Source organism: Haliaeetus albicilla, chromosome 23 (genome assembly GCF_947461875.1).
Source record: "Haliaeetus albicilla chromosome 23, bHalAlb1.1, whole genome shotgun sequence".
Classification (NCBI taxonomy): Eukaryota; Metazoa; Chordata; class Aves; order Accipitriformes; family Accipitridae; genus Haliaeetus; species Haliaeetus albicilla.
Genome location: NC_091505.1, coordinates 23,349,945 through 23,371,984, shown reverse-complemented (window position 1 = coordinate 23,371,984; position 22,040 = coordinate 23,349,945). Strand labels below are relative to the sequence as shown.

Here is a 22,040-nt window from a genome sequence, read left to right as displayed (position 1 = left end):
ATTTGATTGAAAACTTATATGTTCTTTATTTTGTTGCAAAGTTTATTTACTGAAACTGCTAGAAATATTTCTGGTAATGGTGACCTTTAGATGCAGTCACGTATACCTGAATGGGATGCTTTGCATCGTGCAGCTGATACGAAATACAAATGCCACATCCAGTAGCCCAGAGCTGTACTTGGATTTCCAGAGGAGTAACTATACAGTGAATGGAAATATAATCTATAAGTTCAGTCAGTTAATTTATTCATTGTGACAACTTCATTTGTTTAACTTATATGTATAGTGTCAAACGAGATATTAGAAATCCTCATGCTTTTGCAAATATCTGAAATAAAACTTCCCTTAAGGGATTTCACTAGAATTTGCTATAATTAGGGAAAATGAGAGTATAGTCCCCGAAGGAAAATAGATGCATACAGCACAACTTCAACCGGAAGACCATTCTGAAATTCATCTAAATGAATGCTTTCAGATTAGCTTCAAATATTTTTAGGCATAGTCTTTCTGAAGGAACGCTTTAAGCAACACATGCAAATTTGGGAATAAATCTTTACACATGAAGATTCTCTGAGAGTACAGATCAGCTCCTTTCTGATCCATAGACTTACTGTTTGCCTTTGATGGATAGGTTTAATCTGTCAGTATCACCGCTACTATCTATGCAATGGGGTTCATACTTTGAAGGTGTTCGTGTGGATTGGCATTAAGATTTTGAGATCTTTAGCTGGAAGGCAGGATAACATAAAATTATTGCATAGTTGTAGTGATCTAGAATATCAGTTAAAGGATGTGTTCTAAAAATGCATAAGAATTTTACTTCAGGAAATGGATTAACTAAGGCACTTTTCTGCCAGTGTAATTTTTAACAAAGGAAAAAATTTCTAAGTTGTATAATGCAGAATTCACCTAATTATCACCTTTGGTAGGGTTGCTCTCATTATTTGGTAGCCAAAACAGTCTATTAAGTTGGTGTATAAGGCATTTATTTTTACGTATTTCACTAGACTTCCATTGTATTTATAATGATACATTATAATGACAAATAAGATGAAGTTCATCAGGTTGTTGGTTTTTTTTTTCAAATGTGCATATAGTTCAAGTGGAGAAGAAGTTTAGATATATAGATGTTCTCAGTGCACAGTAAAATCTTCTGATCCGAAGAACTGTACATGCATGTACATTTTCTTGACATTTATGGCTATTTTCTGTTCCCTTAACCTCTTGTTCTTGACTTTCATATACCTGTAGTTTTTACAATGCTGAGAAGTAAAATTATCTGTTTATTCTCAATTAGTTCTCAGAATAAGAACTTCTTCACTAGTAGTTTCAGTTTAATATGAGGAATTACATTGACTTGTTTTTCTTCGTAGTGTAAAACCTTGTCTGGGATTTGTGACCACATCATTTCGCTCTCATCTGATTCTCTGGTGTCACAGTCAGCACATCTTGAGGTAGTTCATCTCACCAGCATTATGCCCAGTGAGGGTTTGGTAAGTAGCAAAGCAGTTTAACTGTTAGAATACAGAATACAAGCCTCAGTTCTTTAGGGTGATTTCTTTTTTTAATTTATGAAGAAATCAAAATGTATTTTCATGCAGTGTCCTACTTTTTTGATGAGCTGAATCAGATTTCTGAAAGTGGTTTAATTAACATTTATCTAAATAAAAGGGATTGTAATTTTGTTTTTAAAGTAAAACCTGTTTTTCCTAAGGCTTCATGTGCAGCTGGTAACTATATGAGCACCTAAAGAAAAGTTATAGTCTTTTGATAGCCATATTGCAGGTTTTGGAATGTACCAAAGTAATCCCCCAATACATACATAAACAAATAAAATTAACTAAATATCATTAACATGCTTTGAAAATTATTAGTGGAAGGTATGTTTCTTGGGCTTGCATAAAAATAGTTATATGCTTCCCTAATGATTCAGTTCAAATAAACCTTTCAGAAGTATCATCCCAGAATCAAAATTAATCCCTTATATTCGTAAATTATTGTTCACTGAGCAGACTAGTTAGGTGTCTTCTGAACATCCCAGCTGCTCTGCATTAGTAATGGGTCACACCATTAAAGTTTTCTGCAGTGATGATAGTTTAATAATTATTTGACTACCACTTTTAAATATTAAAGTACTGTTACATTTTTTGGACAAGGGATTTTGGTGAAGTTTTAGGGGTTGGTGGGTGAAGATTTCTGTCTCCCCTTGGTAGTCCCTTACTTTACAACCATTCTGATATTGGTAGGCCATAGGAGGATAGGGATTGTGCTTGGGAACCTAAGATCCTAAAAAAACCTAGAGTGTAAGGTAGCACTGCAGGCACCGGCATGTTCTTGCACATTCTCTTCAAGAGACAGGCTACTTTTCCCAGTACAATCTCTTATGCCTTCTCAGGACTTTTTTTTCTTTTTTTTTTTTTTTTTTTTTCCCCCCCTTCAAGAGGAGGAATCCAGGAATGTTGTTTCGGTGTCAGAGGAAGCAGTTGGAGGAGGGAAAAAAGGGGAAGTGGGTAGAGAAATTGGTAGCCATGAGGCTTATCTGCAGAAAATTCCAGAATTGACAAATTAAAATACATTTGAGTGTCACTATACACATTGTGGCATGTTTCTTTTTTGTAATTCAGCGTGATTTACAGATTTATTTTAAATTTCTCTTAGTTGAGTTGTTTTGTATTACTTCAATACCTTACTCTTTGTTCTGACATTGAATAGCAATGAACATCATATGCAAATCCTGTCAAAATTACAGGAGCATAATTGCTCCTCAATTATTTTGAGGTATGCATATTAATTTGAGAATGATCTAATTTAATAACATGGGGAGGGTTATATGACTACATAAGTTTACTTTATTCTTACACTCTTTTAGTTAGCAAAGGACATTACCAACAGCATAAAACACATTTAATTTTAATTCTGTGGCATCACAGATGCTTAGGCCAGTATGTAATCCTGAAGACACATACAATTTGCTTGCTGTGCTGCTGCATCCTAATAGCCATATGTGTTCCCTTTGTGGCCCAGTTTCCCCTCTTGGTCTGATTTCTGGGTTAGCGCAGGGATATCCAGAAAATACCAGGTCAGTATCATTTACAGCTTGTGTAGTATATATGCTGTAAATCTGTCAGTGCTTTTGACTTGCATTAAGACTACTGCATCCTACATGCTAGCAGTCTGGATCTCTATGTAGCTTTCCTTTCTATCCAGAAATGTAATATATTTCTGCTGGTGTACTTAGAGGAAAGTTCACTATCAGTGCTGAAGAGAACGTGACCACAGATAGGATGTATTTTCCTCAGAGATGATGGAGCTCAACAAGGAGGGCTTGGCATTGCTAGTGTTTCCTATTCAGTGGTAGCGCTATATCTAGGACAGGGGTGCAGACTGGTGGAGGACAGAAAGAATGTAGCCTACTTCAAAAATGGCATGTCCTACAGTGAGCTGAAAATTTAATGGTGTGCAGTATTAGGGCAGGTTTATTTCAGGAGTTCTTGGGTATGAATGGTATACTTTCTAAGCAGCTTATCATAAAGTGTCGGAGTACAATTTAAACTTTTAAGGCATGAGTGACCAAGATGAGAGTTGTTGGCTATACTGTGTGGCCTGTCATGTGGTTCACACTTTCTTCCAGATGGCCCTCTTTTCTGATAGAACATCAGGCAGACAGAGCCTGTGCTGTAATGATGCTGTAGACTGGACTCTATCACTGGGTGGAAGAACCATGGTGTAGTTCTCCATCTGCAGTGTACCCATAAGTTCATAGCCAACAAAACTGCAGTAAGTGGGCACTGCTGACAGAGGACATCAGACAAATACTGCAATCAAAATTGCCTGTCAGTTTTTTCTTTCTTGGTTTTTGGTGGGTTTTTTTTTAGATGAAGTGAAATCACAGTGAATGACTGACTTTCCTATGCCTAATTGTGAAGGCGCTGTAACATGTTAGGTTGCAAAGTTCCTTATAATCAATTTTGCTGACATTGTGTTCTGTTTAGAAGAAAATATGAAAAAGGACTATAAATGGGAATAAAAGAAAAATCATGTGAAAAGGAAAAGAAAACATTAATCAGAATCAAATATAGAACAGGGTAATGAATTACAAATGGCTTTCTCATGATTGTATAGCAGTTTTTTTCCACAGGATCTCTGCTCCATTCAAGAGAAAAATGAGCACTATTCACTGAATGGAAAGTATTCAGAGTTCCATTTTTATCCGTATCATTCAATGTAGGGGTTGAGGTCTTATTTACCACACTTCAGCTAAGCTCTGCATTCTCTTGAGTTACTAATTTCATCGTGAGTTGTTTTGGGGGGGGGTTTATGGCCTTATTGAGTGCTTCACTGACACTAATTAATTCATCCTCGTAACACACTTGTGAAAATGATATTGTAATTTTAGTTTTATAGATAGGAATCTAATGCACAAAGCAATTTGTGTCAAAATCACCAAAAATCTATTTTTCGGGAGAAGCTTACCATACGATTTTACAGAACACTTGTTACTTTTATAGCATGAGTTTAAAACACAGTCTCTCTTGGTTTTAAGTGTAGCTAAGGTTTTCAGAGCTACTGAGAATTCTAGCTTCAGCTTCATATAGGGTTAGCACCTAGAAAATGAACACAATTATTTGCCATTGGTGAAAAATCTGTTGTAAATTACTCAGATTTATATAAGAATTCAGTTATCTGGAATGATATTCAGTTGACTTAATTATGAGTCTTTCTCTATTTTCAAAACTCCATTTGCAGAACTGCTTTTATTATGTTCCTTCTAATTTCTTCAACAAATGAGCCAGAAATGCTATAGACGTTACATAAGCTTACACATAAACTGAATTAATTTCCAGGTCCAAGTCCATACAGTTACTACACAGAGTCAGAACTCCTGCGGGGCAGTGTCTGTGTGTTTAATTGTTTAAATAAATTCTGGATCATAAAGCATGTTCACAAAGGGACTGTATGTCATTTGAATGTGTATTTTCAGTTCTAGCTTTTTCTAACTTTCTGTCCATGCTTTTATGAGCTTAATAGTAATCTTTTTTTTCCTCTCTAAAGTATCTTCTTTTTCAGTCTGCTTTATTAAAAAATAATCTTATCTCATGCATTCCTCAGAACACACTCTCTGCTGGTAGTTTTGTGGCAGTTTGCTGGACAAAAGAATTTGCATTGGGAAGCACGCATTTTAGGTTCCAGTCCAAGTTACTGATGATTGTGTTCGCATCCTGATCTCTGCAGGCATTTTCTGGCCTCCAGAACCATACTGGTTTTTTTCTTCTCTCTTTCCATTCCTTCCCAGGCTGTACCAGTTGCACACACCAGTCAAATTGCTTCCTCCTTTTCCCAATTTAGCCACTGAATTTTCAGTGGTAAATACTAAAACACCCTCCATATATTTTCTTTTTAATTTTAAAGTAACTTTAAAGATTGTAAAACACTTCTGAATCGTAGTACTGGGTATGGTGATACCATTTACATCTGAAGTGTACTGCATGATCAGCCTGAATAAGATGTCTGGAAGGCAAAACTTTGTTTCAAACTACCAATTTGACAAACTTGAAATAAATTCCTGTACTAAAAAAGTATTAGACTGTGAGAACCGCTGTCAGCTCTGACAGAAAGAGAACATGCATACATAAGTTTTTATGAAATAGAATAAAATAACTTTAACTTCATGATATAAGAAAATTCCCTTCCTTGGCTTTTAGTTTTTCAGATCTTTGAGTTATTTATAGTGTCAATCGTAGCATAACAAAGGAAAATGGATCATTTTTATACTTACAAATGCTTTTTACAAATTACTTTTCTTTCTGCTTAGAGAAAGATAGGTTTCCATTCCATTGCATTGCATGGTAAACTTCCCTGTGAAGTTACAATAACTTGTGGCAAATAAACTACAGCATGATTTTAATTTTTAGACACTTCACATAACTGCTCAGTACAAGGCAAGTTTTTACTCAAAAATGTGATATTTGAAAAATCTACTCCCCCAGAATTTATTATTTCAAAAGCCCATAGATCCAAATTCTACATTTAGGAGTCCTAGAATTTCTGTTTATTGATTAGACAAAGCTGGTGCAGCAGCACTGACTTTAAATGTCTTGGCTTGATGGACCCGACATAAGCAATAGGCCCTTGAGACAAGAGTTTGTGTTTTACTGTTTGCAGGGGAAGAGGTGCAGCTCCTAAGCTTGCTACTAAATCCTTGAGGGTGAGGGTAGGTGAAAGGCTATGCAAACTTTACTATTCATTACCTCAGACTAAGTCCAGAGCCAGCTTTGGAGCAGTTTTCCTGTCAGATAAACAAAGGCAGGCTAAGGGAACCGGTGTTCTATTTGAGATGATGGATGTAGAGACCGTCTGTAAGATGGGAACATTGAGGGGGTTTTGAGGCTCGGGTTTTTTTTCCTCCTCCTGCTCTTGGATGGTCAGGGATTGTCTGTAGTGGAAGATTTTTTTTTTTTTTTTTTTTTTTAGAGCCAGTATTATTTTGGACTAAACTTTTTTTTTAACCTTCTGAACTTGATCTGCTGTATGTATATTTAAAGATGCTTCTGTGTAACATGCAACTTTAATCTTCTTTGATGAGATTAATGATTACTCTTAGGCAGGAGATTCTAAACAGGCAGGCTGTTGGGTTTTTATTGTTTGGTTTTGTATCTTCTGATGTCTGAAAAATGTTTTGCTTCTGGAGTGCAGTAGCACTTTTATTCTTCTTTCTTTTTTTTTTTTTGTTGTTGTTTTCTCTCTGAGCTTCCTACTGCTGATAGAAACAGTGTAATCTGCCACATTTACGATATACACTTCTTATATCCACAACTTTATTAATTTTTCTGCAGAGAGAACTTTCCCTGTTTCATTTAAAAATTTAAAGGAAGCAAAGTTTGTGCGAATAAACATTTTTATAAGACCAGCTGTGTATCATTGGAGGAAAAAAAAAAAAGCCAAACAGACAAGCTGTCAGATGCAAAGGACCCTTCTTTATTAAGGATTATTCATCTATCTAATGTACAGCTACCCTTTCAAGTAGTACTTCTCTTTATGTGGAATTTGTAATTTAAGGTGATGGGGCCAATCTTTTCCATTTTTACAAGAAAGGAATTGCAAGAAGATGCAAGAAGAAAGGGTAGACTATGAAGGCAGTGTTTTTGTGGAAATACATATAGCTGTCCCAAAACTGTTTGGGTGCTACTCTAATTATTTCAGATTATTTTTAAAGGCTTACAGAAAATTGACAATGTTCCATCCTGCTTGACATAGAAAGGTTCTCATAGTCTACTTTTTGTTGTCCATAGGTTTCTATTTAGGTAGGATTTAGTAAAAGGAACATAAGAAAGTAGATTAAACTCTCTTTTGAGTCAGATGGCTCAGATAAATACCTAGAGCTGTTAGTATGCTATGTAATAGCAAAGAAAATGAATATTAATAGAGAATCAGTTTAGGATTCTCATTTTTTAAAAAAGTAAGCTAGTGAAAAGGAAATGAAAAAGGGCACTAAATAAGGTAAAAAATACTAGGAGGTATCTTAAAGACTTAAAAAAAAAAAAGTGTTAAGGTTTCAGAATAAATTGGGTGGGGAAGCTCAAAAAGGACCAAAAAGCCAAAACAAACCAAACTCTGCTTATACAGAAGAATAATAGAAGATACTAGAAATAAATCTTTTGAAAAGTGGAAGTTGTATTGCAGGAAAGGAAGTGGAGATGTTTAGTATAAATTAGGGCAAAAGGTGGCAACATATAAGGCAGACCAAAAAAGATTTTTGAGAAGGACTTTTTAATGGCATGATATTTAAACAAAAAGCTCTTTCAGCCACCTTCTTAAGGCACTGTCTTGTCATTTGTTTATATGCCTCTGTCCAAATTTTATGGTTAAAACAAGGTTAAAGAACCATTTTATGTTTGGAGCAAAAGATCAAGGGATGTAACAGTTCCCTGGTAGTTTGTAGCATTACAAACACACATCTTCGCTATTGATGCTTCATTGTTGTAAAAGGAGAGCCTGCACTCTTCTCCCTGTAGAAGTGCTGTTGAGACACATAGACCATTTTACTGTAGTTTCAAATACCTGAATTTTTCATGCAGAAGTATTTTGTCATATTCCAGCAAAGAAGTGGTATGAAAACATGAACCTTCTGATAATAGGTCATTGTTACCAAAAAGGAATGATGGCCTACAGTTGGAAGTGTTGGAAGTATGAACCAGAAATCCTCTTACTAAGGGACTTTAGTCCCATTGAGAAATTCGGAGCTCTTCAAATATTGTCTGAAATATCCATGGATTAACCTGGGAATAGTTGTTGACACTTAAAAATACACTGCTGTCATTATATCCTGGTTAATTAACCAGATGACTGTGCAAGAAATTTTTCAAGGAAATTCCACTTACAGCTGGGGAATAGTCTCTTCAAAATGGGTTTTTAAATGGCTAATTCCTTCCCATATATTTTAAAAGGTCAGATTTTAATTAAAAACCTCTAAGTCACTCTCTCATTATGGGACAGTGACAGAGTTACTCAGGAACAGTCAGGTTCTTGATACAACAGCCTGTGAAACATTTCCTTGTTCTGTAGCACCTCTCATGTATCAGTATAATTCTTTGGAGTTTCATACCTGACATATCACAGTTATTAAAGAGCAACTATTTATTTTATTTCTAACCCACTAAGTGTTGACTAGTCTGAGCCATCTTCACAGAGTGAATGAGAATACTCAACTCTTGCGCAGAGGTAAGGGGTATAGTTTGTCATTCTTCTATGCTCTGAGATAATTTGTGGGATTCAAGAAGAAACTAGAAAGAATAAAAATCTCTTCTTGAAAAAAGGAGCAAAATCATTTTGAAAAAAACTCCAGTGAAATTCTGCTTGTAAGGGCAGAAAATAGACCAGTAATAGGACAGAAGATTTGGAACTGAGTTACTTGGGTAGAAAGAATAGAACAGGTTGTGATAATGAAGGATATGGTAGGAAAGCCCTGGAACTGGTTAGACGAGGAGAATGGACATTTGTGAGCCTCAAGAATAGTAGGAAGAAAGGAAGGAAGACAGGTGGGTGGAGAGGGCAGCAACTGAAACTGGAAGGAAAGAGATAGGAGAAACCTCTACAGCAGGACTCAGTTGCATAGATGTAGATATCTGGTACCATTTTAGATGCCCATCTTTCAGTTGCCACTCCAGAAGGTTCTCTGTCATATCTGCCAAACGCATGCATATTTCTTGGTTACTTTGAAGTGATTGAATATTCTCTGGATATCACTGCTTAAGAAGATGAGTTCCATCTCTTCTGCCTGAATACTGATTCTGGGACTGGATGTCTTCCAAGAAAAACCTTGTGGGAAGATTGTGTTTGGGGCATTGAACGCAGAAGGAGAGACTAAAGCTGATGGGCAGGAGCGGGGAAGAAGCTTGTGTTATAGAGACCGAATAGGCAAGAAAACTTGAGAGGGATAGCCATTTATGTTGAAGAGGAAGGACCAGAAGACAGAGGGAGGTGGGAGACAACAGGAAAAAAAGCCACTTCCCACTGAAATTCTCCCATCCGGAGCCTAGGATGGATTCCAGGATTCAGCAGTTCCCTTGTTTATGTGCTTTTTGCCTGTGAAACCCACTGACAAAACATTCTTCTTATTTAGTCTTAGCCTGATGTTTTTGCAGTTTTACTTTGACAGCTTATATGGCTGAAATCTATGAAATAGTTTGCAAGCAGTTTGTGTAAAGAGTTCTATGAGAATAATTAGCTTACAAAAGTATATCTGCACTTCCATCAGGTTTTATAACAGAAGTTAATAGGATCAGAATAGCGGATATGTGGAACCTCTTTTAATAAATTAGTTCACAAGTTAATTTAGGATTGTGCCTATGTAAAAATACATTATTACAGAAGAATATGACTCTTGAATATACTGAATCAATATGGCTGCTTTAAGTCATAGGTACAATATAAAATAATTGTAAACAAAATAACTATTTCTAACAGTTCCAGAAGTGTCAGCAGTTGTCACAACAGGATCTACTTAGCTATTCATATCTGGGCTTGGGAAAAAGAGGCTTGCTGCTTCAATTCTTCAACTGCAGTATTAAATAAGTATTTGCCTGGAACTTATGTTATCTGACAGAAAATTTTTCAGAATGTATTTCCATTTTTTTTAGGCTTATTAACCATAAAAAATGCTTATATTAGTGGAAATGGAATGAAACATTGATGAATAAAAAGATAGCCAATAGCCCATTAAATTGAAAGCAAGGTCCAGCTCTTTTGTCTAATCCAGACTGTTAATACTTGCATGCTTTTTCTGGGTTCACAGAATTAACAGCTCTCTAAATGACGAAGTTTTGCAATTTTGGACATTTCTTATAAGCCAGAGTAAATGATTTTTAGTTTTTCACTGGAAATTTGATGAAAGTGATCCCCTTAAATCTTTCATTTATATCAGTAAGCTACTTTGTGTGTCTATATATGAACAACTTAAACTTTTGAGGGGTTCTGCTAACCTGTGCCAGTATTGCTTAAAATAAGCCTGGAGATTCAAGTCTTTCTCTTTACAAATACTGATTTTAAAAAGGAAAATGAGGATGGGGGTGGGGATGAAGCACACCAGTCACTAAGGTAGGGTTGACACAGATTGTCCTTTAGAAACAATATTTTTCTAAGTGTCAGTGTCTTTTCATGTTGAAGGATAAATTGTCCTTTAAAAATCTTCCTAGCACAGAAAGCAATTGAGAGCTGGATTGAACTGTACACACTTTGTTACACACTGCATTATCTGTTGTAAAAGGATAGGCAAGTGCTGACAGTCAGCATATCAAGGACAGGGTTTTTTTAAGGAAAAATGTTTACAGAGTTGGAAAGAGTGATTTGAAGCAGGGAACGTATCTGGCCTCTAGAACAGATGACATAGACTAAATAAAGCTGTTTTCAGAATTGTTGTATGTTTTTCAAGGGGTTCTGTTTAAGAATACTTTAAATCTTGTTTTGAGTATTATACTCAAAGCTTTCTCTCAAGTGGAGAAATGTTTTTGGAGCTATTATTTTATATATGATGGATATGTAATATATATTATATAAAATACCTTGCATTCTGAATTATATACAATTAAAATGAATATAACAATTTTTGTATTTTTTTACATAGAATGTAATCTTTCAAGGTTTTCAGGTAACAGATCTAGGAGATACAGTGCTACTGTAATGGTCAACAAGGAACAAGATCTTTCATTATTTTTCTTTTGGGAAAACAAGGATGAAAGCCTTATCTAGGATAATTTGAAGGCTATGAGTCATTCACTGAAATTGTTTATTTTTATATATTTTGTTCTTAAAGTTTAATAGCTAAGATGAAAGAGCAAATAGCAAAATGTAGGGTAATTCTTAGTGAATAGTCAGTTTTTATGTATCATCTCGGATGGCATATGTTAAGAGATAAAATTATAATTTGATTTTTTCCCAAAATACACATAGTTTAACAAGAGGCTAAGAACTTTATGAAGAAATATGTGATAAAATTTAGTGAAAAGTTTAGCACTACATTCTGTTTTGGCCTTAAAAATCTTAGTCTGTTGGTTTCTTAAGTGGGGAATTAATCTTGACAAAACAAGTAGGGTGTTAGAACTGTGATATTAAATTTGATATTAAAAGTGTGGCTGGAAATGTTACTGAAGTCTACTATGTGTTAAAATAACAGACTTCTGTGATGGATGCAGCAATGTTGCGTAACATTCCGGCTAAAAGTTCACTGTGGAAATCCAGCGTTACACATACTAGACGGATTTAAATATTTATTTAGGATTTTTAATGGACACTCAACATCCCATTCTCAATGAGAACCTTCAGAGTTTTTCATGATCTAGTGCTCTTGTTTATGGCTTTCAGTTGGCAAAGAGAATCAGATGTTTGTCAGTAACAGTTGAAGGTGCTACAGAAACAATAGAATAGTGAACACTGATAAAATTAAGCCAACTGTATAGAAGGAAATAGTGGAAGACTCCACAGAAACTTCTTTCTTCCAACTGATCACATTTTGTGAAAGTGATTTCAAGATCTAATTTAGACATCTTTGTTATTTACAAATGAAATAGCTTATGAAGCAGTCTCATTTAAAAGAACAAGTAGTCACGGTGAGTAGAATCTAAAATGGTGTTTCCTATGCAGCAGAGTTAAGCATCCTTCTCAGTTTTAGACAGTCTTTACTTTTAAGATTTAAATAAACTTAAAACTTGCTGAAATGGAATTAGTTTACATTAAGGTAGAAGTCACATTTTCTCAGGATGAAAAATCACAGCAGATCCAGCTAGAGAAGGTTACTCAGGGCCTCATCCAGTCAAGTTTTGATCATCTCCAAGTCAGAGATTCCACAGATTCCACAGCCTTACCAACCTGTTCCAGTGTTTTATCATCTTAATGGTGAAATCGGGGGAAGGGGGGGGGGGGGGGAGGATGTCTTTTTTTTTTTTTTTTAATATAGTTCCAACTTGTGTTCCTTGCTTCTCATCGTCTCACTGTGCACTTTCAAAAAGAGTTTGGTTCCATCTTCTCTATAGCCTTCCAATTTAGGTAGTTGTAAAGAGTGGTATGACCTTAACTTTGTATTTTTTTTACCTTTTTTTTTTTTGTGTGTGTGTGTGTAAACACCCAGCCTGAAGATCTTCGTTGCTGTTTGAAATTGGTTTCTGTGAACAAAATGTTCTTTTGTATTGCTGGGGGCTCTAAGCTTCCATTCTGACAGCACAAGGTGATGCAGAATTATTGAAAGGATAATGAATCAGCAGTACAATGTACCAATTAGATTAATTAGATTTCAAAATTTGATGGATAACCATAGTATATGGAGAGATGTGAAGCTATGACCTTACTCCTGAGAGGCAAGAATACAAGCAATTGAGTCTCACTGACATTTAAGGCTCTCTGTGTGCGTGTGTGTACAGTTAGATAGATACCTACTTAGGTTGTCTCTCTGTATCATGTCCATTGCCTCCTTGAAGCAGAATTCTTGCTGGACTAATTACAAAGCTCCTGTTCACTAAGTTCATTTTTCTCCACAAATTGGCAATATGAGCACTGGCTCATGTATTTTCTGAGCTAGGCTATGGTTTCATTTTTATTGAATCAGTTACTCTCTGCAGATGGGGCATTTAAATTTAGAGACTATTCCTGTTCATGGTTTCAGTTTTGATACTTTTTTAATGTCACTAGTAATAGAAAGAGGTCATGTTAAATATTTCAAATACTGAATAGGAATGAGCTTTTATGCTGATGTTCAGTGCTGAATTTGGTCCAAAAACTCTGTTTGGAATAAAAAAAAAAAAAGCATTAAGTGAGAAAACTATGCTGTTTATAGTGGGTCTTGATACATATTTGTTTAACTTAGCTTTGCAAATGTTAATTGACCATGGTTCCTTCCAGTCTGTTCAAATGTTATGGTCCTTAAACTGGAATAAACATACCATTTTAATTTCCGTGCAAACATCATGTATTTGTTTCCTACAAATATAAATTACCTTTCTTGCTCTTTTTTCAGGGAATGTATATCAAATCAACATATGATGGACTACATGTAATCACAGGAACAACTGAAAATGTGAGCTTCTTTATTCTAAATGACGTTTATCATGCATACAAGTATTTTCTGTATATCTGCAGTGCATTTTGTAACATGAAAACTTGCTTTAAATTAAGCCACTTTTTATTAATACTTTATCTTTTCTGTACCTATATTATCTTTGTAAAAATTGGAACCCCTGAAAATAGACATAGAAAAATATCTGTGATGAAGTGACTAATAACTGACAATATAATGAAATTAAAATCTTGAACTTCTGTCCTCAGTGGTTCTTCTAATACAACTTTCTAACAGTGTTCATGTATATATTTTCTCTCTGGCATAAAAGTGTTTTCCTTTATATTAAGTAAATTTTTCTCACAGAAGAGCATCATCATTACTCTAAATTAATATTGGTTGTATTTAATTTTTGTTCTCTACTTTAGATAAATCTCTCAGAACATCGGACAATTTAGATTCTCATAAAAAAAGAAGTATTTTTCTGTCAACAGAACAGTAGAAATAATATAACAGGGAAAAAAAATCTGCCTCAGGCATTTATATTGACCAGAGTATTCACAAAATTGCAGTTACTGATAAGCATAGTTGTCATCTGAACATCCCTTAACATGTACAGTCAGCTTACTTTATGCAATGGGTAAATAGTGTTATACAGTGACAACTAATTTTTTGCTAAGAGTTCTTTGTCTTCTTCTTAGAACGGGCAGCAATTTTTTTGTGATTTTTTTTCCCTAATTACCAAATTAAATTAAAAATTATGTTAGAAAAATTAGGCTTTTGAAGATGATGCCTGTCCTATGATTGACTCATAGAAAATTAGTAGCTTCTGTATGTCTGAGCAATTCAGTAAAATAGATTGTAAAATAATAAATTTTTAAATAGTTACAATATCAGCAGTATGGGTGGATATAAAAAACATGGGTAATGGAGAAAGATAACTTAAAATATTATATTTCATATCTGACAGGTTATAGAATAATCTTTGATAAACCAGAAAGTTTTCAAAGCTAGCATAATTACTGACAGAACTATCACTAAGAAGGGGAAAACTGTGAAAAGGAGCAAACAGATTTTGTTACACGGACAGGAGGGGACGGATGATTTGACAATGTTAAAAAAACAAGTTAGTTAACAATCCAAATAACTATTGTGTGGGATGTATAAAAAGTTCTTTTATGAAAATAACCATTCCTGAAAGAATTGTATTAGGAGAAGTTAAGCACCATTGTATTTTCATATTTTCCATCATCTGTAGTAAAAATACAGAAGACACCAAGAAAAATCTATTCATTATAATTTTCATTGTAGTCCCAGAAGCGTTAGGCAAAACTGAACCAAAAGCACACAGAATTGCTGCAGCACATAGATCAGTATGACTGATCATAGAAAAACTAAACAGTTTTGTGTGACAAGAATAATGAAGTAGCTTCTAAATATCCATCTTGTTACTTAACTTGCAATTCATAATTGTAGAATTGAAAAAAATAAATTGACTTCAACTGCTGCAATCTAATTACTATGACAGGCTTCATAATAAGACCCATCCGTTCTGTTTTTCATACAGTGTTTTAGCCACACTGTTTTCATTCAGTCTTGGGTCTGTTTAACAGCATATAGCTGGATAAATTACAAGTTTAAATTTTATAAAGCTAATATTGAAATTATGTAATGCTGACACCCAAGGAACATAAAATTAGCACTGTGCAGCTAGCCAATGATGTAAATACTTGCTGGCATACATCAATGGCATGCTGGCCCATACAGATAAGCTTCATATGTGATATTTTGTTGTACTTGATCTATATATATTGAGTAGTATTGCATCATGCAGTTTCTGTCACTCAGTTTTTAGACAGCACAAACCCATGGAAAGCCTGATGATTTGTGTGTCACAGTTTGTGAAGACAAGTCTAACGCAAATTAAACTTAAATTTTTTTTGCTTATTTGTATTAACGCCGTTGGCAGCATTTAGAAGTCTTAAAATAAATGTATATATATCTTGGGTCCTGAAACTTATGAATGATCCATCTTGATGATGTCTCAACAGATTTTGTTCATAGATTGAATTACTCATGCTATAATTAATCCACTTTTTTACTGTAATTCATTTTAGAAATATAATGCAGTTTGTAGGGAAAATATTTATATATTTATAATTGAAATTCACATGAGGAGTTACTAAATTTCCAGCCACTAAAATTTTTATTTTTATTTTGACTAAACTTTAGATGTCAGAACTTTTTGATAAGACACCACCATATGAAGTTGCTTTTTTGTTTTTGCTAAAAGTGTAATCACATGTGCAGATAAACCAGCTTCAAAGACCTTTAATTTCTGGCATTTCAGCAAATTGATTTTTCATTCCTTTTGAAGGGATAATTGACCTCAGAGCCAGTGTTTAATTTTAAAAGATAATAATTAGCTCAGTCTCATCAAAGCCAGGAAAGTAGCTAAAAAGAGAAAGGACAAGGCCTTTGCTTTTCCAACTAACATCAGCTGAAGTTAAATGTTATGAATGGTACTGTTTACCTGCATTTCCTGCTTACCTTTTATTCACTGTTTAAAGTGATCAAGTTTGTATTCACACTGAATTCTAGAAATATCTTTGTTATATGTTTAGTCCTGTGTGAAAGACCAGTCTGCCAAAATTCTGCAAGTGTCCCCTAAAAGGAGAAACTGACACTGGATCCAGGTAGTTCTGCACACCATCCTATAAAGTACATAGGTAAAATCCTGTTTATTTTAGTGCAGAAGGACTCAGATGACAGGAGTTGAGATCTGGCTGTGATGACCAAGTAGTTTAGCTCCAGGGCTAGACTCCCCACTACAGGAGAGACAGAAGCCCTTATGAAAAAACAAGCAGAGATCCAGCAGGTGAGGAACTGGAAGGTGGCTTGTGTTGGAGACGTTGGGCAGAGCAAGGTTAGGAATGATAAGCAAGCAGTAGGCTGAAGGTAAAAGCTGTCCTTGGAATAGCACCTACAACACACTTGGAATCACTATGTCAAATATTGGCTATTTGCCCTATTGGCTTTTTTTTCCCCTACTGATTGAATAATTAATTTTGTCTCTTACTACTCTTCAGCACCTGTGCAAACTGCAGAATCTATTGATTAGTCAGCCGGTGCTGACTATTGGAGAGTGAGTTAACCTCCTCATACATGAGTGTCATCGGCGTTTTATTCAGAAGTAATTGCAGTCATTTTCTTCCCACTGGTGATTTGGGGTTTTGTTCCTTTTATTTTTCTTATTTTTTTAATCTCTATCCAAGAAAGGGTTGGAAATGATGGGTGGGATTTTTGGTTGGTGAAGACTGTCCAGCTGAAGAGCTCTTGTGTGTTTCCTGGAAGTCTTGACTGGTATGCAGTGAGGTCATGAATACAAACTTCTACAAGTCACTTTTAGTTTGGGTAAATCTTTTCTTCCTTTGCATATGACGTCTGGCTCTTGTGCCATGGGCAGTTTATGTTATAGGCTGACTCCAAGAAAATCCAGGAACTGAACTAAGTTTTGATAATGTAACTCCTTTTCTGTGAGGATCTGCTTCAACAGTGTCAGAGTTTGACCACTCTCTGTAGCTCCAAGTGGCTCTTTTTCTGCCTTTCTTAGGAGTCTGCTTACTTGGACAGGGAACTTGAAGTGTTACTAAAAGAGTATTTTGCTTTAAATGTTTCTGTGTTGTTGGAGATGGGACAATCTGTCCACTCCTCTCTCTGACTCTAACAAGTAGAGTAAACATTCAACCTTGTCCAAGTCTCCTGGCTGGTCTACTTCCTTAACAGCTAACTTCCACTGTGACTTATTTCTCAAGGTGATGTCTTAGCTCTTTAATTCTTTTTCTGGTTATTTTCTCCTGAATTTCAAGTTGGTGTACTCTGTGTCAGTAGAACACTCTTGTAAGCTAGTGCACAATGCAAGTAAATTCCCTTGAATTCTCAGTTCTCTACTTTTGAGTATGACTGCTGATCTGCGTGCCTTACAGATTTAAGATCTGGTTTCACTGAAGCATTTAAAAATGGTTTGCTATAGCAGTTGACCATTTTCAAGTAGCTTTTCAATGGGTTTTAATCCATTTTAATGTTATCAGAAGAATCTCTATTTAGGATAAGGGAGTTTTTCAGCTCAGTGATCCACAAATTATGCGGATGGTATATATGGAATACTGTGTGTGTATAGGGGGGTGTGTGTGTATATATATATATATTATCTCCTGAAGAGCTAGTCTGTCACCGACATTATCCATTTGTAAATTACCACCTTCTGTGTTCAAATGGTTAATCTAGTACTGTGTTGGAAGTGCTGGAGCTAGTGTATTTGCAGAGTATCTTCAGTGCACTTAAGCAGTAAAACTGCTATATGAAGGACTGGGAGACCTGCTTTTCTGTTACACGCATGGTTGGTCCAGTCCTGTCCCTGACCATGCAGTAAGCTTAGTATTTGTTGACTTAACAGATCTACTTCAATGTGATATAAATTCACTCAGTGTATTCCCAGTAAGACTGACTGCTCCTACTCCCCACAGAGAGGTGAAAAAGCTAGAATAATTCGACCAGTCAAAAGGGCTGTTCACCACTAATGCAAGTGGGATTCTAGATTACTTCATCAAATTGCCATCTGTAACCAGCAAAAACATAGTTCCTTATAAATACAGTTTTCATAAATATGACCGATTATTGTTATTTGATAGCAATAATACTTCTTTGGGCACAGCTTTCTTGCCTCTTTCAACATTCATTGGTTTAATTCCTGCCCTTCCCTTCCCCATCCCCCCCCACGTAAAGTTAATTATTGTTTCTTGTCCTTAGTCTCCTGCTGACCAATGTAAGAAAATCCATGCTGGTGATGAGGTGATCCAGGTCAACCATCAAACTGTGGTAAGTATTCTGGAAATTCTGTTCTGCAGTCTTTGCCTATTCCCACTGCTAAAAAGGTAATAATTAGTTGTAGAAGGTAACTTTGCCAAACTTGATTATTATTTATGTCTTTAAAATATCATAACCACTGCTTATGCTTAATAAGAAAAGGCACAAGTTGAGTTAGTAACCAGCCCAGAAGGATTAAGCCAAATTTACATTTTGTACAGCTGCTGTTCAACATCATAATCTTTATATAAGGAGATCCCAGATTTTTCGCTGAAGTTCTTAGTCTTCTCATTATGGATATGCCAGCTAGTTTAACTTTTTCCTCTTAAACAGAATTTTGCGTTCTGTTTAATACAAGATTCAGATTAAAAATGCAGAAGTGCTGTAACAGCCATATAGTATGAATCTGTTGTGGGAGGAAAACAAAAACGTAAAGATGATTAAAGTGTTGATAGAAATCTGTCAGATTTTGCTTTTCTGCATTCTTGCATGCAGATTTATTTTTAGGCAGATGAGCAGTTTTATAAACTTAGTTAAACTATTAATTGGTATAAAATCACATAAGCATGTATATGCAGAAGTATATGCTGAGCCCAAGGTATTGCAGTACATGATTTGGGTATGTTTAAACATGCCTACCATTGCATTTCTTTCATAGCTGTCTGCTGTATTGTGTACTGTATCTATACAAAACTACATTTCATTTTATGTAGAAATGCAGGAATAATATGTTTCTGCGGCATTCATAGAATTGTATCCTGACTTAAAACACACGTGACTTCAGTGAAGATTTATTTATTTGTTTATTTGGTTAAATTATTTGTAATTGTGCTCTAAAAGCCTATCAGAGTGCTTATCTAAAAGCCTGTCAGAGCCTCATCCAAGGTTGAATGGTTATATTTTTTCTTCCTATTTTGTGATGACACACGTTGCTGCCTTATAACTAATGTTAGTTCCAGTGTTGATGATTACTGAAAAAAATGCAGTCACATTTTGTCCTAGTACTATCTTAAGTCATAGGGACTGTCCTTTTTAAAAAAAATAAAATTGTATGTTGTAGAAGAATGGAAACAGTGTTGCTGGAACTACAGGTGAAAGGAACACTTGTATTTCCTGCTTATTAGGCATGAGTAGCATTGTGACAGTGAAGATGATAACTACTTAAAGTGCTCATAATTTAGCCCTTTAACTTTGTCTTGCTGAACCCCATCTCCTAACACAGCAGCAGCAAAATTAAGAAATCTTTCTGTCTGTCGTTTGTGTGAAGTGGAAATATGAAAGTCTGACTACAAAAATCTTATGATTAGAGAGAAAATATTTTCTCCTGAAAAGAAGTATAACTTATTCATTTACACTTTAAATGTTTATGCAACATGCAGCTCTTGCCTATATCGGAGAGGTTCTATGAGTTGTTATAGTTACAAGTTGAAATATGCATTAGACTGGCTTTCTCCATCACACATACTTTTCAAGTGACAGACCTGATTTAATCTTTACTCGCCGAGGTGAAATCCCCTCATTCAGCTACTCAGGAATTGGCTTTCTGGATAGCAACTCTTTCCATGTGTGTTATTACAACAGGCCCAAGGTGTTTGATACTTGTAATCCCTTTCCAGCTAAGGGCACAGTACCAACAGCTGAGTCAAGTGGCATAAAATACCTTTTTCTAAAAAAACCCCACTATTAATTATTCATTCTGAAGTTTATAATAAGCTAAGAAAAGAGATAAATGGCAAGCTGTTTCTTTCAGGAATTTATTCTTACTTTGAAATGGCTGGGAAAGTGTCATTCTGTCTTCACTGTGACTTTGGAAAGTCAGACAGTAATATTGAGTGTTTACATGTTTCAGAGGTGTATGACCGACCCTCTTTCCTTCATGGACTGGAAGTTTTAATGTTTTAAGTATCCCTTTGATCTTCAAGTGTGCCCTTTAAGTCACTTCTGGTACGTCTTGCTGCAAACTACACTTGGCTGTGTTCCTTCTTCACCCAAGTTATCACAAGCTGTGATGATCAATATCATGCTTATAATTACCATGATTTCCATTAGTGGACTAGAATAATTCAAAGGCAACAGCTTGTTAAATTTCCATATAATCAATATTTTAATACCAGCAAGACCAGCTCATAAAATGAGGTGTAACCCATTTGAAATCAATGATTGGGGAGGGCAGTTGAATAACCTTACAAAAGAAAGGCTTGCGTATCTGTGGTGGTCTTACAGGTTTTCCAGAGCAGTAAACTGTCTTGCTCACTAAGTAGAGGAGTATGGATTTGTGCCTGCACAGAGTCCTCACTAGAACCCAACATTTCCTCATACCAGCCTTTGACCCTAGTTTAGCAAAAGCAAGCGCTAGTAGAAGTAAAATTGTAAAAAAGAAAAATACAAAGCAGTTTGAAATTATACCTAGCTAAAATGTGCTTGTTCAGCTGTTTTGTGCTTCTCACTTCTCTCACAATGTTCTCCAGCCGTTTTTGTTGCCTGGTAGTTGGTAGTGCCATTTCTACCATTAGTTTGATTTCTGGACTGGAGATTAAGTGCTTGCTTCCTTTCCCTTCTCTCTCTCTTGCACACCTTCTCTCCAACTTTAATTCAATATTTTTTCCCCTTTTTTAGGTTAAACGTCACATCCTCATTCCCTCTAAAATAAAATTGCAGCAAAAGTTTGCATTGATTTATAACCATTTACAATGGCTTGCATTTTCCCTTTACCTTGTTTTGGAGCTGAAAGAAGTGGAGTGTTTCTTTATTTCTCTAATGTATCATTCTGTTCAATTTATTTCATACGAAGCATTTATCATTGCCCTGTGAAGAGGCAAATTATTACATTTAGTATCCTAAATACTCCCTGGGTTGTCACAGAATTTTCAAGATAGATAGTTAAAATATTATTTACGATATATGTATCCAGTGAAAACCATGGTCTCCAGTGTCCTGTTAGTTTTCCATAGAGACTCTACTTAAAGCATTAAAAGCCTAGGTGATAAAAATATAGATGTTAGTGTTATTTCTTATTCCTGCTTTTACCTGTTCATTGGTAAGGAAGGCTCCATGCTTTCATAAAATGTATACACAGGTTAAGTTATACAATGTAAAGATGCAGAAATGTACTTCTTCAGATATTTATATGCTTCAGAGATTCTGCATCCAACAAATTTTATCTTTGTAGTTGTAACGGAGACATTTTCTTAAGACTGAAGTTTCTGTAGCATTTTGGTAGTCTATCAAATATGAATCCCATTCAACACAACGTGTTTAGGAAGAATCTGTTCTGAAGATGATTAGATACAGTCATTTTGTATTGCCACTAGTGAAAATACTTTCCTGATTAGAGAAAGTATGGATCTCTTTTAATAGATTCCAAACCTGTAACTGACAACTGGCATCACTTAATCTGATTTTGACTGAACTAGGCCAATGTATTTTCTATAGATTCGTATTTACTCTTTTAACAAGATCATTTGAGTTTTAAAACTTTCATTGATGTTCCCACAACCTGTAATAAATTCTTCCCGTAGTTAATTATTCTCATTGCTGGGGAAAAAAAAATAATTTTATTTGTAGCCTACGTTTGTCTGGCACAAGCTTCCAGTCCTTTGATCTTGATATATTTTTATCTGTTAGATTGGAGAGC

At 35.2% G+C, this 22,040-nt stretch overlaps 1 protein-coding gene across 1 annotated transcript in view; it reads left to right on the top strand.

Annotated features, from left to right (window-relative positions):
- Positions 1 to 22,040, top strand: part of LOC138690753 (connector enhancer of kinase suppressor of ras 2-like) — a 212,728-nt gene that overhangs the window by 112,154 nt on the left and 78,534 nt on the right. The window contains exons 6-8 of the mRNA XM_069811546.1: positions 1,374 to 1,493; positions 13,502 to 13,561; positions 18,350 to 18,418. Of these exons, the coding sequence (XP_069667647.1) occupies positions 1,374 to 1,493; positions 13,502 to 13,561; positions 18,350 to 18,418 (249 nt within the window). The remainder of the gene's footprint in view (positions 1 to 1,373; positions 1,494 to 13,501; positions 13,562 to 18,349; positions 18,419 to 22,040) is intronic.